At 47.7% G+C, this 17390-nt stretch overlaps 2 protein-coding genes across 2 annotated transcripts in view; one reads left to right on the top strand and one right to left on the bottom strand.

Annotated features, from left to right (window-relative positions):
- The window catches only part of LOC309526185 (vomeronasal type-2 receptor 26-like), a gene marked incomplete at both ends in the record, with an annotated part of 32229 nt that extends 16268 nt beyond the window's left edge, over positions 1-15961 (bottom strand). Inside the window, 3 exons of the mRNA XM_082212100.1 lie at positions 4659-4898; positions 15313-15393; positions 15878-15961. Of these exons, the coding sequence (XP_082068226.1) occupies positions 4659-4898; positions 15313-15393; positions 15878-15961 (405 nt within the window). The remainder of the gene's footprint in view (positions 1-4658; positions 4899-15312; positions 15394-15877) is intronic.
- Positions 8170-17390, top strand: part of LOC309525096 (macrophage mannose receptor 1-like) — a 139242-nt gene continuing 130021 nt past the window's right edge. Inside the window, exon 1 of the transcript XR_014216047.1 lies at positions 8170-8379. The gene's annotated coding sequence lies outside the window, so the exon portion shown is untranslated. The remainder of the gene's footprint in view (positions 8380-17390) is intronic.

Consider the following 17390-nt stretch of genomic DNA (forward strand, 5'->3'; position numbering starts at 1 on the left):
CCACTGCCTGGCGTGGCAAGGGATACTGTCTTACAGATACTGGCGTTGCAAAAGGCTTTAATTTGACTATGATAGGTGGTATATTGATGGCTAATCCCGGAGGATTGTCTTCAGCCCAGACGCCAGGTGGCGCTTTAAGGTTTTTCGGGATATGATCATTCGCAGAGACTGGCTGGGGCTCGGCGGCCAATGCTGCTAGAAATCGCCATGAATGTTCTCTGGGCACTGTAACTGACATTATGCCACTTGCCTGTGGGGGCAATTTCAACTCGGGTCCCTTGGGGGTGAAGGTAATTTGAGCCTGTAGTTTGGAGAGGACGTCTCTTCCTAACAAGGGCACTGGGCACTCAGGTATGTACAAGAATTGATGGGTCAGGTGACGCCCCCCGATCTGACAGTCCAAGGGTTGTAGGAACGGTTTTCTTGAATAATTGCCAGTGGCCCCCACTATGTTCACTGTTCTCTGGCTTTCACGTTGAAGGGGAGTAGTCAAGACTGAGTATTGGGCGCCGGTATCGATCATAAAATTGATAAGTCGGTTCCCTAATTTGATTTTGACCATGGGTTCCGATTGGGAACCTGAGAAGGCTGGCTGTGTGCCTACAAGGGAGGAACCCGGTCCATCCTAGTCTTCATAATCGCCCATGGCTGCCAGACCCACAAGGTCTGTCCGGTCTGGTCCTCTGGCGTATCTTCCTTCCACTATCCTGCCCCGGCGTTCCCGTCCTCGGCCTCCTCCCATGCTTCCTGGCTGGTTCTGGGGGCACTCGGCTTTCCAGTGGCCCTCTTGTTTGCATATCGCACACTGGTTTCTTCTTAAGCCTTGATTTTTTCCTCCCCCTCGGCTGCGGGGCTCTGACTGACTGCGGCGGACCTCCCGGTTCCCTGGGCGGTGCGCGATTGCCGCGGCTATCACTGCTGCCTTTTCCTTCATCCACTGCTTTTTCTCCTTCTTCTCCACATCCCCCCTCTGCTCAAAGACCTTCTGGGCGATGGCCATGAGTTGGGACCTGGTCATGCCTTGGAACCCGGGTTGTTTTTGAATTTTTACTCTAATGTCTTTTGCACACTGTCCAATGAAGGAGGCATTGACCATCAACTCATGTGCGGGGGTTTCGGGGTCGAAGGGAGTCCAAGTTCGGTAAGCGTCTATCAGGCGTTCCAAGAAGTCGCCAGGACTCTCGTCTGGCCGTTGCAGGACACTCGAAACTTTGGACAGGTCAGTGGGTTTTTTAGCTGCCCTACGTACTCCATGTAGGAGAATTTCTCGGTAGGTGGTTAGGGTGGTACGGCTATCTGCATTATTTGGATCCCAATGTGGGTCCGCAAGGGGATACCGATTTGGCCATTCCTGTTCATCCACCTGTTGATCCCTCAAATATTCCAAAGCCTGGGTATTGATTCTCCTCCTTTCCTCCGAGGTGAAAAGGGTATTCAGTAATTGCTGGCAATCTGGCCAGGTGGGCTCATGGGCTGCAAATATAGAGGACAGTAGGTCCAACATTGCCTGGGGTTTTTCAGCGAATGGCGGGGTGTGGGTCTTCCAGTTAAACAAATCAGTTGTGGTAAAAGGAACATATTGAAGGGTAAATGTTCTTTGGGGAGGTGGCGGGTTATCGCCGCCGGCTGCTCCTGCTGCAGGCGCCGGGGGTGCCGGAGGCGGGCCATCATAAACCACGCGAAGGGGGGTCATTATTGCTGCTTTCGCCTCTGCAGCGGCCTTACATTGTTTCATATATAAGCTCAATGCTTTGTATCGGGCCTGGCCATAAGCTTTTACAGCGTCTCGATACATGACGGTATTGGTCCTCTTTTTGGCCGCCTCTTCCCTCAAGGTTTTAAGGTGGGGATATATTTCTTCTAGGATCTGATCACTGGGTTCTGTCTGGTCTTCTCCTGGGGCAGGTTTTCCCCCTTCAGCGCCTATTGGAACATATTGGGGCGGCGGCAATGGTGGAGCGTTGGGGACTTGAGGGGCTTGTCCCTGTTCTCCTAAGGGGGCCACTACGGTCGGTGGAACATACGGCGGTGGGGCTAAGACTTCAGCCTCGGGTCCCTGGTAAATGGGTTTCTTGGGACATTTTCCTGACTTTGTGCCCCTAACTTCAGCCCTGAGGGCCATGACTTTGCAATATTCAGTCCTGCATTTCTTCAACCAGGGGGGGTTTTTATCTACCACACTCAGCCAACTGTCTATATAGGGGATCTGGTCAGGATGTCCCCCCTGGTCCTTGATGATATTTCCCCATAAACTGGCGACCAGGGACCGGTCAAAGGTGCCGATGGACGGCCATTCCGTTCCTTGCGTTGGCCAGTCTAATTCACACAGAGTTCTTAGGCGTTCTGGTGTCATAGTGACACCGTAGTCTCCGCTGAAGCCTTTTTTAAAGTTGTTCAACATACATTGAAGGGGAGTAACATTCCCGGTCGATGCACCCCCACCCATATTTAGTATGGCCCTTTACAACGTCACCACACCAAAAATTCACAAACTCACAGAATCAATTCAGACTTTTTCCGGACGGTGTCACTCTTTCCAAACATACACCTTTTGCTGCAGATTGTGACTCGTCGCGGTCGCCCGGACAGAGAAATGCACAATCCTACTTCCGCGCGGCCAAGGGATGACTAAATCCCGGCCCCATTCATTCATACAGTCACCCTGTAACATACGTGCACAAGAGTGCCTCTTTCGCCAGACGTTGTACAATCCAACTAACCACCCAGCAATTCCACCCCTCTTTTACCTCTTCTTAATACCTAAGTGTGATTGGATACCAGGGGGACACTCCTTCCCCCTTTGTCCAGACACACTGGGGGTGTGATCAGGACCCCCCTTCTCCTTAATTATTAAATAAGGAGGTTACCCTATCGGGACCCGTTGTCATCTACTCACCCACTGCCGGCTGATTCTGAGACCTAGGAACCTCGGTTCTTTAATCCGTTGCTCTCCTCCAGGATGCAGACAGCAGAGGGTCAAGTCGCCTTCTGTCCTCCTCCGAAGAAACAGTTCGGTGGGCGCCTTGGAAGCAGGAGGTCTGTTGGCCCCCTGCCGTCCCTGCCCAGAGGGCAAGGGAGCTGCCTCCTGGTCAGGACTTAAGGTCCTTAGGATCCGAGTCACGGCACCAAATGAAAGGGACATCGGTTTTCAGACCAAGAATGTAAAGATCAGGCAGCAAAGTTTCTTAAAGAAAAAGTTTTTATTTGGTTTTGCCAGACAAAAGCAAAAGGGTGCATTTCAGTAAAATGAGAAAATGCCCACCCTCCAAAGGGGGTGGTCTACTTATATACCTTTCTTGCTAAGCATAGTTCAGCCCCTTACCCCTCCCATCTATTGCATATTCATCATAGCTCTACCAATCAGATTGGTGGCTGCCGTGTTCGGTTTCAAGCTTGCACTAATCACTAGATGGCGCTGCTGGCTTATAAGCTGCTTGACCTCTTCACTATTTCCAGTAAATGGGCCCCTAGCCCACACATTTCTGGGAATGGGCTGTGGTTTCTAAATAGAGCCCATCTCCGGGGTCTTGCGGTCTTCGTGGTGGGCAACATCCTGTTATTGTGTTAGTCAGGGGCTCGTTTCTCAGAAATAGCTTAGTACATGCAAAATTCCCCTAACCACAAGCATGCAACTGCTGTTCTTGCAAAATATAACAGAGACCTGGTTTGCTCTTAGCTGGCTCTTCTAGAGAATAGAAAATGGCCTTTTGCCTGGTAAGGGTACAAGATAAGATGGCTCCCGTCTGGCTCTCTCAGTCTTCACCCCTTCACTAATGCTGTGAACCCCTCCATCATAGGCTCAGGTTGTATGTCTGTGTAAATAAACCATATTTGACAACGTAGTGTGTGCACTCTCAGAGACACCTAAGGAAGATAAAATTATCCTCTTGGGTGATTTTAATGCAAGAGTTGGGCGAGATTTTGATGTGTGGCCTGGGACTATTAGGAAAGAAGGAATTGGCAACAGCAAGCAGAACGGAATCTTACTTTTGATGATATGTGCAGCGCACAACCTTGCTATTAGCAACAAACTCTTTTCGACAAAAATAAATAAATTAAAAACTTCATGGAGGCATCTTCGGTCAAACCACTGGCACCTGAAGATCACCGCAATGTGCTCCTCAGCAGAGCTATGACGAGTGCTGACGACTGCTGATCACCAATTAATACGCTCCATGATGGCTATAAGATTATACTGTAAAGCAGGCTTCAAGGAAGGAAACCAAGGCACAAAATGAACAGTCAAGCCCTTCAAGATCCTCTGAAGCGGGATTGCTTCCAAATGACTCTTAAGGACTATCTTTTTTCAGAATTCTCTGATAACATCGATGAACATTGGACCAAGCTAAAAACATCCATCACTGCAGCCTGTGAACAAACTATTGGAAACCAAACCAAAAAACACCAGGACTGCTTTGATGAGAATGCAGTGACTGAATACATGAGTGAAACAGAGCTGCAAAAAAGCAAAAGCAAAACCAAAACCAAAACCAAAACCAAAACAAAATAAAACACCTAGCCCCATAATTCAGTAATAACAGAAAACAAACATAGGATCTAAGAAACCCTAGACAGAAAGATACATCTTTATATACAGTCATTGTAATGTGAATATTGGCTCAGCCCCCAACCCAGCCACCGCTTCCCTCAGTTCATACCTGTGGGATTTTATAAATGCTCAGAATGGTTGAAATGAGGCTGGAAAGAGCAGAGTCACCTCCTTCTAGAACGGCCAGCAGCTTATTCTGTTTTTCACAGATGTAGTTTGGAACATTCTTCTGCCCACCAGACAGCAGGTCTAGCACAGCTTCATAAGTCATTCTTCCATTGAAATTGCTGTCATAGAGGTTGTAGCCCAGGGTGATGTTGGGTAGGAGCCTGGGATTCCTACTGATCTCCTGAAGAGTAAACAAGAAGGGCAGGATGTGCCAATATCTCTGTAAATCCTGACTGCAGAAAAACAGATGTTATGAGATTTTCATCCTCTAGTCAGTGAAAGAGTGTTCAGTTTTCTGCATATTTTCATAGAAGGGAATTGATATCCAGTAGAAATATTTGGATTTTGCTGTGAGAACCATACTAACACTGTGTTTGGGTGCCTCCAGATTTTTATTTGGGGGGTGGGGTGGGGTGTTTATTAGCAAATGGATATTTTTTCTATTGCAAATGGGTTGTTAGCAACAACACACCTATTGGATTTCCCCCAGAAATGGGAACCTCTTCTTGCTAACCTGCTCTGGCTGCCCATTAACTGCCAGGCCCAGTTCAGGGTTTGGGGTATGCTGTAGAACACCTTAAATGGCTTGGGAGCTGCTTATCTGAAAGAGCACCTCTCCCCATATCAGCCTTCCTGCTATGCAAGATCTGTTAGGACAACCTTCCTACATATTTCATCCTCAAAGGAAGTCCATGGGCCTATGAACCAAAGGACTGTGTTTTCAGTAACAGCTCTCTGGTTGGGAAACACAGTCTCTGTAGAGATTCATCTGGTCCCAGCATTGTTCAGCTTTAGGTATGCACCGAGGGCCTGTGCTTTGTCGGATAACCAGTCTCAGATAATCTACAGGCCTAAGTCTAATTAATGCATGAAGAACTTCAATCTATACACCAAGCTGTCCTGCCAGGTTTAGTGAGGTCGCTTCCCCCTACCTTGGGAGGAGATGGGTCCCCATGCAGTCTACCCGAGAAGCTTAACGTTTGAAGAGGCTTGAGCTCATTGCTCCAGCTCAGACTGCATGGCTCCCACAAGCCACTCTTGAGTTTCTATGCCACCAACCTAGGAACTTTCACCCTTTAGAAACCTAAACAAAGTTTTACTGACTGTGCAGCTTTCATGACATTTGAAAGGGTTGTAAGTAATCCATTTTTTAACTTACTGAATGTGCGGCCCTTTTCTATGGTAGGGCATACATGATATTGGAAGAGGAATACCATAATTATGCAGCCCCAGAGTCCCTTTGCTGTTGTTCTTAGGGCTGAATTATGACTAGGGAGACCCAGATTCAAATCTCAATCAGCCATGAGAATCCTGCTCAGTCAATGTCTCTCATTTTCATTTAGCTCATAGAGTTGCGGTGAGGATTAAAAAAAGAGAATGGGGATAACTGGCACCCTAAACTCCTTTGAGGATATCTTTAATGAATAAAAGTAGTTGGAGAAGGCTGTCACTAGCAAGCATTCCAGCCAGCCATTTAAAAAAAACCTGTCTATCATTCAGTATCAGAGGGGGTGTTATAATGCCAGTTACATTTCCGAGCCAGCTTCAGATCTGGGAAGCTACTTTTAAAAGGTTATTTCATCTGTGGACTGTGGCGGCTGAAATTCCATGCCCTCCCAACATTTTACCGTTGAAAACATTTGCAGAACCCCTGTTTACTTAGTACGTTTCACTGCACGAGTGCCTTCACAAACACACCATTCCACTATTCCAAATTGCTGGAGGTTATTTAAAAAAAGATATATTTGCAATAAAATTATCATTCATAATAATATTAATTATTTTTTTATTGAATTTATACACTGCCCTATACCTGCAGGTCTTAGGATGCTTCACAGGATAAAATCAGACCACAAAGTACATAAAAACAATTAATTGTGGTATGGCAAATTCACCCTACTTTGCTTCTTTTAGAAAGCTGCGTTTTCCAAACAGCAGAAGCACCTTGGAGCCCATTCAGCTACATTGAGCAGCCTGGTCCTGAGGTACACGACAGGCAGTGGGGAAGCAGTGGCTGCTGTTTCCTGGCTAGGCAGCTGCATGAGAAAGGTTTGTCTGTGCACTGCATTTCCCTGAATACCCAGGGAATGGGATTCCCCTGTAGTCAAGCGAGGACAAATTTGAGGTCTAATTTATCAGGAAAAGACATCAGAAAAATGGGAGAGCATGGAATCACAGTGGAGAGTAGCAGTAGAAAATGTTAACCTACACTATTGAAATAGCAGGAGACTTAGAGAAATCTTGCAGGTATGGCCAAGCAATGGCTGTAGAAAAGATACCACTTATGCGGACGTCTCCTGGCTTATAATAATTAAGTTCATCCTTTCGATCACTTATCACACTGAATTGACATTTCCTCTTCAGCCTCCCATAGCAGGAATGGGGCGGCGGCAGCAGCAGCAGCAATACTGAGGGGATTAGGAAGAGGAGGAGCATCATTTTCCTGTGTGCTCCTCTGGTCCCCTCTGCCCAGATTGCTCTCAGCTGCAGATCTGATCCAGTGACTTCTCAGTACACATGGGAGTCCCGCTGTGGCTTCAGAATCAAGGGCTTATATTAAACCTCACCTGTACATAATCCCTGCCTGCCCTGAATCTGAGACCAGGCTCTCTGTGGCCCAGGTGATATTTATACACCAACCTTTTCACAGTGGGTATAGAAAGTTATTACATGTTGTTCTTGCTTCTGGCACTTTTATTATCAGTTTCAAAACCAATCTTTGGAGCAATCCCCAGAGGTGTGTTTTGTTAAAAGTAATAATAATTACAATGGTTTTGATAATGATCAGGGACAGAATACACTGCAGCGTCCTCGATCCTCCCTATGGCTCCATGTGCATGTGCGTATCTGGAGAAATTACATTTGAGAGACCACTCCATGTGGGTCCGCGCACCGTCTAGTCTCATGGCTCAAATCTCTAAGGTTGGAAGGGAATTGTCAGGGAACTGCCATCAGTGTCCGAGGGAGAAAGCAAGCTCCAAAGGGATCCCAGCGAGCGTCCCGGGAGTGGGAGAGGCAGCCCGTCTTCTGGGGAGGAGAATCAACGTAGCTCCAGTGGTGAAGGGGGGCAGATGGGGGAATCGGCGAGGCGGTCCCATGACTCCTTGCCAGGGACCAGCGGGGAGAGGAAGGGTCCTCAGCTGCCTACGCCCTCCTTGCGCAGAAGGCTTCCGCGCAGGGAGAGTAGGAGGAGACTTGGCGTCAAAGAGCTTCTTTGCTGGAAGAAGTTTAAGAAACGCCCACTGACGGATTCTGCCAGCGATTGAGACAGTCACGGGCGAGTGGCTGCCCGGACAGGAAAGGTTCACTCAGGCAACCCAGCCAGAGGTTGGGACAAGCTTACGCACGAGCAACCCCTAGAACCATTACAGGAATGAATATCTTCCAAACTCCAACAGAAAAACAATCACATTTTTCCCCCGGAGGACTGATTTACACAACATAGAATCATAGAATCATAGAATCATAGAGTTGGAAGAGACCACAAGGGCCATCGAGTCCAACCCCCTGCCAAGCAGGAAACACCATCAGAGCACTCCTGACATATGGTTGTCAAGCCTCTGCTTAAAGACCTCCAAAGCAGGAGACTCCACCACACTCCTTGGCAGCAAATTCCACTGTCGAACAGCTCTTACTGTCAGGAAGTTCTTCCTAATGTTTAGGTGGAATCTTCTTTCTTGTAGTTTGGATCCATTGCTCCGTGTCCGCTTCTCTGGAGCAGCAGAAAACAACCTTTCTCCCTCCTCTATGTGACATCCTTTTATATATTTGAACATGGCTATCATATCACCCCTTAACCTCCTCTTCTCCAGGCTAAACATGCCCAGCTCCCTTAGCCGTTCCTCATAAGGCATCGTTTCCAGGCCTTTGACCATTTTGGTTGCCCTCCTCTGGACACATTCCAGTTTGTCAGTGTCCTTCTTGAACTGTGGTGCCCAGAACTGGACACAGTACTCCAGGTGAGGTCTGACCAGAGCAGAATACAGTGGCACTATTACTTCCCTTGATCTAGATGCTATACTCCTATTGATGCATCCCAGAATTGCATTGGCTTTTTTAGCTGCTGCGTCACACTGTTGGCTCATGTCAAGTTTGTGGTCAACCAAGACTCCTAGATCCTTTTCACATGTACTGCTCTCAAGCCAGGTGTCCCCCATCTTGTATTTGTGCCTCTCATTTTTTTTGCCCAAGTGCAATACTTTACATTTCTCCCTGTTAAAATTCATCTTGTTTGTTTTGGCCCAGTTCTCTAATTTGTCAAGGTCGTTTTGAAGTGTGATCCTGTCCTCTGGGGTGTTAGCCACCCCTCCCAGTTTGGTGTCATCTGCAAATTTGATCAGGATGCCCTTGAGTCCATCATCCAAGTCGTTGATAAAGATGTTGAATAAGACCGGGCCCAAGACAGAACCCTGTGGCACCCCACTAGTCACTCTTCTCCAGGATGAAGAGGAACCATTGATGAGCACCCTTTGGGTTCGGTCAGTCAGCCAGTTACAAATCCACTGAGTGGTAGCATAGTCAAGACCACATTTTACCAGCTTCTTTACAAGAATATCATGGGGCACCTTGTCAAATGCCTTGCTGAAATCAAGGTAGGCTACATCCACTGCGTTTCCTTCATCTACCAGGCTTGTAATTCTGTCAAAAAACGAGATCAGGTTAGTCTGACATGACTTATTTTTCAGAAATCCATGCTGACTATTGGTGATCACAGCATTCCTTTCTAGGTGCTCACAGACTGTTTGCTTAATGATCTGCTCCAGAATCTTCCCTGGTATTGATGTCAGACTGACTGGGCGGTAATTATTTGGGTCCTCTCTTTTCCCCTTTTTGAAAATAGGGACAACATTTGCCCTCCTCCAGTCTGCCGGGACTTCGCCTGTTCTCCAGGAATTCTCAAAGATGACTGCCAGTGGTTCTGAGATCACATTTTGCACTCTATATTTCCAGACATTAAGAGCATATCAAGCTAGTTGGAAATATTCTATAAGAAAGAAAAGAATGATTGTCATTGCAATGGAGGGGCTATAGCTCTTTCAAGTACAGGCAACTCCCAATTTACACAGCAGTTACATTTCAAGGCACCACACATTTAAGTGAAATCGTGTATTTTTCATAGAATAATAGAATTGTACAGTTGGAAGAGATTGCAAGGGTCATCTAGTCCAACCTACTGCAATGCACCATTGAAATATCCTGCAAACAACCCATTCTGCCCTTTTTAGTGGCATTTTTGTTACGTTTTGGAGTCACCTCCGGTTTCAGGGCAATGCACATATGCGCAGTTAGCACATGTTGGACTGGCGTAAATGGGGGTTTGCGTGTAATGCTTCCCCATCCCTGCATCTCCAGGTAGGGCTGCGTAAGATCCCCGTCCTCATAGAATCATAGAGTTGGAAGAGACCACAAGGGCCATCGAGTCCAACCCCCTGCCAAGCAGGAAACACCATCAGAGCACTCCTGACATATGGTTGTCAAGCCTCTGCTTAAAGACCTCCAAAGTAGGAGACTCCACCACACTCCTTGGCAGCAAATTCCACTGTCAAACAGCTCTTACTGTCAGGAAGTTCTTCCTAATGTTTAGGTGGAATCTTCTTTCTTGTAGTTTGGATCCATTGCTCCGTGTCCGCTTCTCTGGAGCAGCAGAAAACAACCTTTCTCCCTCCTCTATGTGACATCCTTTTATATATTTGAACATGGCTATCATATCACCCCTTAACCTCCTCTTCTCCAGGCTAAACATGCCCAGCTCCCTTAGCCGTTCCTCATAAGGCATCGTTTCCAGGCCTTTGACCATTTTGGTTGCCCTCCTCTGGACACGTTCCAGTTTGTCAGTGTCCTTCTTGAACTGTGGTGCCCAGAACTGGACACAGTACTCCAGGTGAGGTCTGACCAGAGCAGAATAGAGTGGCACTATTACTTCCCTTGATCTAGATGCTATACTCAACCAGACAGAGTAGAGAAGACCCATTTCGTGGCCCATTAGTCTGGCTCAGTAGTCCTTTGATTTAAACTATTTGCTTTTGGTTGCCTGCCTTAACTTATGGTGGCACTAATGCCGCAGCATTGCTGGTGCTAAGTGAGTATCAACTGTTGGGGTTTAGTTTTTGAAAATTGCTAGTTGGGAGAAGTGAAAAATCAGCTTGATCTATGATCTAGCAATTGGTAAAGTACATTTTAAAAACTAGGGCACATGCATACCCTCCAACATTTCCCTGATGACACTAGGAACTTTCTATTCTGTTGTTGTTGTTGTTGTTGTTGTTGTTGTTGTTGTTGTTGTTGTTGTTGTACATTGCCCCAGCCACTCTGGGAGGCTTCCAACATGTATAAAAACACAATAAAACATTAAATAATAATAATAAACTTCCCTATACAGGGCTCCCTTCAGATGTATTCTAAAGGTTGAAAAGTTACTTATTTTCTTGGCTCAGGGTTGCATAACTCCACACCCTCCCACATTTCTCTGATGAAATTAGGGACGTCCTAAGGAAAAGAGGGACATTCTGGGATCAAATGAGAAACCAGTATGGGTTTTGTAAATCCAGGACTGTAAGTACGGAAATAGGGACACTTGGGGGGTTTTCACATGTTCTCCTTTTCTGCACAAAAATGGGGGGGGGGTAGGGGCTGTTGATGATGCATTAAGAGGAGCGTAATGTGTGAAAGCAAATGAATAAGAACAGGGTCTTAGGCCCAGGCCAACTTGGAGGCCATAACGCTTTGGTCACAGTTCTGTTGTTTCAGCCTTGTGTTGCTGAAGGAGGGTCTCCACCTGCATCATCCAGCCTGGACATGGAGATCCAGCTCTGAGGACCTTCTGGCAATCACATAGAGGAGGGAGAAAGGTTGTTTTCTGCTGCTCCAGAGAAGCGGACACGGAGCAATGGATCCAAACTACAAGAAAGAAGATTCCACCTAAACATTAGGAAGAGCTTCCTGACAGTAAGAGCTGTTCGACAGTGGAATTTGCTGCCAAGGAGTGTGGTGGAGTCTCCTGCTTTGGAGGTCTTTAAGCAGAGGCTTGACAACCATATGTCAGGAGTGCTCTGATGGTGTTTCCTGCTTGGCAGGGGGTTGGACTCGATGGCCCTTGTGGTCTCTTCCAACTCTATGATTCTATGATTCTATGAGTTCCATTGCTGTGAAAAGTGAGGTTACAGAGAACCAGGCAGAGGGCCCTCTCGTCAGTGGCAGGGGGTTTTTAATGTTTGAGGTTTTACTATGCTTAATGTATTCAATCTGTTGGAAGCTACCCACAGTGGGGCTTGTGGGAAAATGAGGGAGTCCGGTGCGCTTTTGCTGCCACCCAGCTTGCCGGACTGTAGCAGAGTAAACGCAGCGTGTGCTCCGTGCGAAAGCATGCAGAAAAGAGTGCATACACGGCTTCTCCAATATAAGAAGCTTTATTTTACAGCAGCAATAAATCAACATCTCCGGGAGAAACTGGCATGGTGACTCCCTTCATCGGTCAAAACCGAAACCAGACTGAACACACACAGAACAAAGAACAGATCCCTGGATGGAGACCATAACCCCAGCGGGCAGGACGCTCACTCTGAGCTGCTTAACCCTATAAGCTCTGAGTCTCCTCACACCCCCTCTCGTCCTGCACCGCTGGGGGCATGTAAGCATCAACACTTACCCCAAAAGCAACCCTGCACAGAACTCACTGTGTCTCTGGAAGCTTAAAGGTTTAGTAAACCCATCTGCCAGATTTTCCTGGCTTGGACAGAACTTCAGCTTCACCAAGCCTGTCTGGACACTCTGACACATATTTTGGAAATGGATGTCTAGATGTTTGGTTCTGGACTTTAACTGTCCAGACTCTGCCAACTTCAGACAGGGTTGATTGTCTTCCCAAACAATGATGGGCAAACAACAATCCCCACAGATTTCCTGGACCAAACACCGGTAAAATTCTAGTTCCCTACAAAGCTCTGACAACGCACTGAGCTCAGCTTCAGTAGAGGAAAGTGCAATGAGACTTTGCTTTCAGGACTTCCACCCAACTAGCGATTCCCCAGACTTTATTACCACCCCAGACAAGGACTTCCTGTCTTCCAGATTTGCCCAATTGCTGTTAGTCCAGCATGTGAGCTGTGCTTCACCCTCAGCTGACAGTTTGAGACAGAAATCCTTGGTATCCTGCAGGTACTGCAGGTATCGCAGCACTCTCTTGATATCATTCCAGGCATTCACACTTGGCTTTGTAGCCTCCCTGCTGAGCAGATTGGTAGCAAATGCTATGTCAGGTCTGCTCCACTGGGAAAGATACAGCAAACTACCCAGAGCTGACTGAAAGATCTCAGCGTTTTTGAACTCAGCAAGTTCCCCAAGCTGACTGTCTTTCATGTAGCTTGTCTCCATGGGTGTTCTGACCCCAGCACATTCAGACATTCTGAACTTCTTAAGCAACTGCTCAATCTTGCCTTTCTGACTGAGCAAGAAGCTGCCGTCCTGGGTTCTATCAACCTGGACGCCCAGATAAATTTTCACCGGACCTAAGTTTTTGAGCTGGAAATGCATTCCAAACTCTTTGGCAAAACCTTGCACCTGTTTCTTGGTCCTAGCCATGTAGATTATATCATCTACAAACACTGAAACTAGCTCCTGTGACTCTCCTGACCCTTTCAGGTACAGGCAGCTATCAGCAAGACCCCTCTTGAAACCCATGCTCTGCAAGGCTTCATTCAGACACAAGTTCCAGTTCCTGGCCGACTGTTTCAAACCATAAATGGACCTGTGGAGCTTCCACACTGCATCTGGCCTATTGCCCTCAAACCCTGGAGGAGGAAGCATGTACAGCTCCTCCTGGAGGTCTGAGTTCAAATAGGCTACATCCACATCAAAGTGATGCACCTGATGACCTCTCTGCGCAGCAATGGCTAAGAGCATGTGCAGAGTTTCACTTCTGGAAGTAGGAGCAAACACTTCAGTGTAATGCAGCCCCTTCCGCTGCATGAAACCTCTGGCTACTAATCTAGCCTTGTACTGTGGTTCTCCAGTTGCTGTGGGTTTAAGACTGTAAACCCAATGGCTGCTCATGGACTGCTTGTCTGCTGGCAGTGTCGTGATGGAGAACACACCTAGAAGACTCCATTGAGCTCCACTCTTTCTTCATTGCCTCATGCCATTTCCTGGCTTCTGCTTCAGGCAATTTCTGAGCTTCCTCAAAGCTCTCTGGTTCACATCGAGCCATACCAACCCACACGCTAGTGACCTCAAACCTTTTAGGCAGTTTCCCCTTCGTAGTACGAGCTGAACGCCTGGGCACTACTTCAGGTACCCCCTCTGACCCACTAGGGCCAGCTAGAGTGTCCTTGCCCTCAGAGGATTCCCCCTCTGACTTACTGCATCTTCTGGACTTCTCAACTGGACCTGTGGGCGATGAAGGTGCACTCTTTTGCTCTAGCTTAACAGCTTTAGGAGATGCCCTTTTATGTTCCTGCCCTTGGTCAGAGATCTGATCCTCAGCAGGATCAGTTTCTGCCTCTCCCTCCTCAGCAGAGTCAAGCAGACTCTCTGAGAGGATGTCAGGATTCCCATGGATGCACGTCCATCTGCTTTGATCACAGAACTCAGCACTCCTGCTGACTAGAATCCTAGACTGATTGCTTTCTGGATAGGGAAATCTCCACCCCTTGGTCCCTGGCTCATACCCACAAAAGATCATTCTTTGGGACCTAGGGCTGCCCTTTCTGCATTTGGCCTTTGGTACAAGCACCCAAGCCTCGCACCCAAACACACAGAAGAAATGCACCTTGGGCTTCTTACTGTGCAGCAGAAAATAGGGCATGTCCCCTACTACAGAACTTTACGAGCAGTTCAAAGTGAAAGACGTGACCTTCCATGCTTCCAGCCAAAAGTGCTGGGGCAACCCTGCATCAAAAAGCATGGCTTCCATTGTCTCCTGCAGCATTCGGTTCCGATGTTCAGCCATCCCATTCTCCTGAGGAGAATGTGCGACTGTCAACCTGTGGCGTATCCCTTTCTGGTGGAAGAAGTTCTGCAGCACAGACCCAGTGAACTCCCCACCACGACCTGATTGAAAGCTTCGGACCCGCAGTGAGAACAGTAGTTCAGCTGCAGTGAGCCAGTCTTTCACCAAAGCAGCAGCCTCTCTCTCTCTCTCTCTTGTGCTTCAGAATGAACACCCAGCCATTTCAGGGAAAATCATCTACCAGAGATAACACAAATTTGGCCCCACCTAGACTGGCAACTTGCACAGGGCTGCAAAGGTCGGCATGAACTAGCTCGAAAGATTTTGTGATTACCCTGTCAGACCTAGAATAAGTGCACGATTGAACCTTAGCTTCCTTGCAGGCCCTGCAATCCAGGTACTTGGCACATGCTTTCATCTTGCACCCCTCAGTGCAACCTGGGATCTTCTTCACATATCCCCAGTTGACGTGTGACATTCTCCTGTGCCACAGATGTTGGCACCCATCATGAACACACCGTGCTTGTGCTGGCTCAGTGGGACCTTTACCTGTAATAGGCGTTTCCAGAACAAACAGCCTGTTCTTGCATTCAACACTGACCAGTTGGTGCCCACCTCTGGAAATGGAACACACATTATTTTCAAAACACACTTTGAAACCATCACGGACAAGAGAAGAAACAGACAGCAAACAGCATTGCATCTCTGGCACGACGTAGGCCTCAATCTCCGCCTGTAAAAAAGAAGCATAAACAGAGCCAGACACAGTTATTTTACACTTGGAACCATCTGCAAGAGTCACAGTTTTTCCTGTCGTCACAGCCCTGCAGTTCCTCAGCCCCTGCAGTTCCTCAGCCCCTGCAGTTGCCTGCAGAGGGCATCAGATGGTGACTTACTCCACTGTCGATCATCCAGCTCAGCACTTGATCCTGATCACAGCATTTCACCATTGCCATAGAAGCAGCCAGGTGGTGGTGTGATGACGTGTTTCTGTCGGTTCTCTAGGGGCCTCTCCGAGCCTTCCCACACTTGGCAGCGCCTCTAATCTGGTTGCCCTGGGAAACGGTCTAGGAGGCTTCCTGTGGCTCCACTGGACACTGTCTGACCAGATGGGAATCCAAGCTACAATGGAAACAATGGCGAGACGAAAAAGCTTTCACTGTTACTTCACTTCTCCCTGCACCGTGACTCCTGGATGCAGCATAGCCTGAGCCTACTTGACCACCATCTGTCTGCCAGCGTTGCTCCTCATCACACAGCCTCCCCGTGATAAATTCCAGTGTCAGCTGCTCTGTTGGCATGGCTTCAAGGGTCAAACACAAATTCTCATAGCTTTTGTCCAACAAACTCAGAAGAATGTAAACTTTTAATTCTTCTGGGAAGGCCAGCATATGCATAATGTGGTCTCTAACAGGTCTGCCAGGACATAGACACATCTCAAAAAGACTCCTTGTCACATGAATCTTGGTCCCTGCTGTAGTGTGTAGGTGCACTCTCTCTAGAGCCTGCCAGGTCGCTTGGCTGGTCCCTAGCCCATCAACGTGAGGCAACTGGGAAGAGTCCAAACCGAGCACCAGAAGACCCATCATTCTCTGTTGTCTTCTCAACGCAGCATCTGTTACTCTTGCAGCTGCAGATTCACCAGGGACTGGGGCATTCTGCGTAGTCCCAAAGCCCCTTGCCTGTAAGCCAGGCCCTGACTCTTCGGTACCAATCCTCCCAGTTGTGTCCATTGAGCCTCTCAAATGGGACATCGAAGGTTTCCTGAGCCTCTGCCATCTTCCCTGGAGCTTAGCCTACTCACGCTCCTGTCAGCCGGTCCTTGAAAAGGTGATCTCCAGTGAGGTCCTCCTTCACCAGTGAGTTCCTCTGCCTATGCTCTCAGCACACAGCATGCCAGGATCTCAAAGCTGGGCTTCTCTGATGCTCTTCGCAGACACAGCACAGGCGGGGCTGAAAAACTCCATAACCTGGAGCACCCATAACCTGTGGGAAAATAAGGGAGTCCAGTGCACTTCTGCTGCCACTCAGCTTGCCGGACTGTAGCAGAGTAAACACAGCATGTGCTCTGTGCGCAAGCATGCAATGCAGAAAAGAGTCCGTACGTGGCTTCTCTAATCAAAGAAGCTTTAATTTACAGCAGCAGTAAATCAACATATCCAGGAGAAACTGGCATGGTGACTCCCTTCGTTGGTCAAAACCGAAACCAGACTGAACACACACAGAACAAAGAACAGATCCCTGGATGGAGACCATCACCCCAGCGGGCAGGACGCTCACTCTGAGCTGCTTAACCCTATAAGCTCTGAGTCTCCCCACAGGGCTGCATTCCACTAAATAGTTGTGCTAAGGGAAGTAGCTGTGAGGAGTCCTTCAAGCACAACGGGGTTTTCCTTTCTTCTCTCTGTGCCCTGAAAATCAACACCAGAGGTTCAGGAAAGCCCCCAGAACATCATACAGGAGGAGGAGGAGGAGAGGATAGGTCATTCCATCAGGAAAGGAGAAACGCTTCAGCTGATGGAGTGACCTCCTTAGTACTGCTTTCGTTTCCTCCTTAAGATCAGACCCTTCAACACCATATGGGCATTAGTTGAATAAAACCCAATATTGGTTTTTTAATGTATTTTTTGTTAAAATTCTCTAATATACCGGTACATTTCAAGATAGTCATTTACACAACCTTAAATCAGTGACTTCTCTTCTTTTTCTGTGGTTCATTTTGCATATCAT

The sequence above is a fragment of the Podarcis vaucheri genome (genome assembly GCF_965113315.1).
Source record: "Podarcis vaucheri genome assembly, chromosome: 2".
NCBI classification, from domain to species: Eukaryota; Metazoa; Chordata; class Lepidosauria; order Squamata; family Lacertidae; genus Podarcis; species Podarcis vaucheri.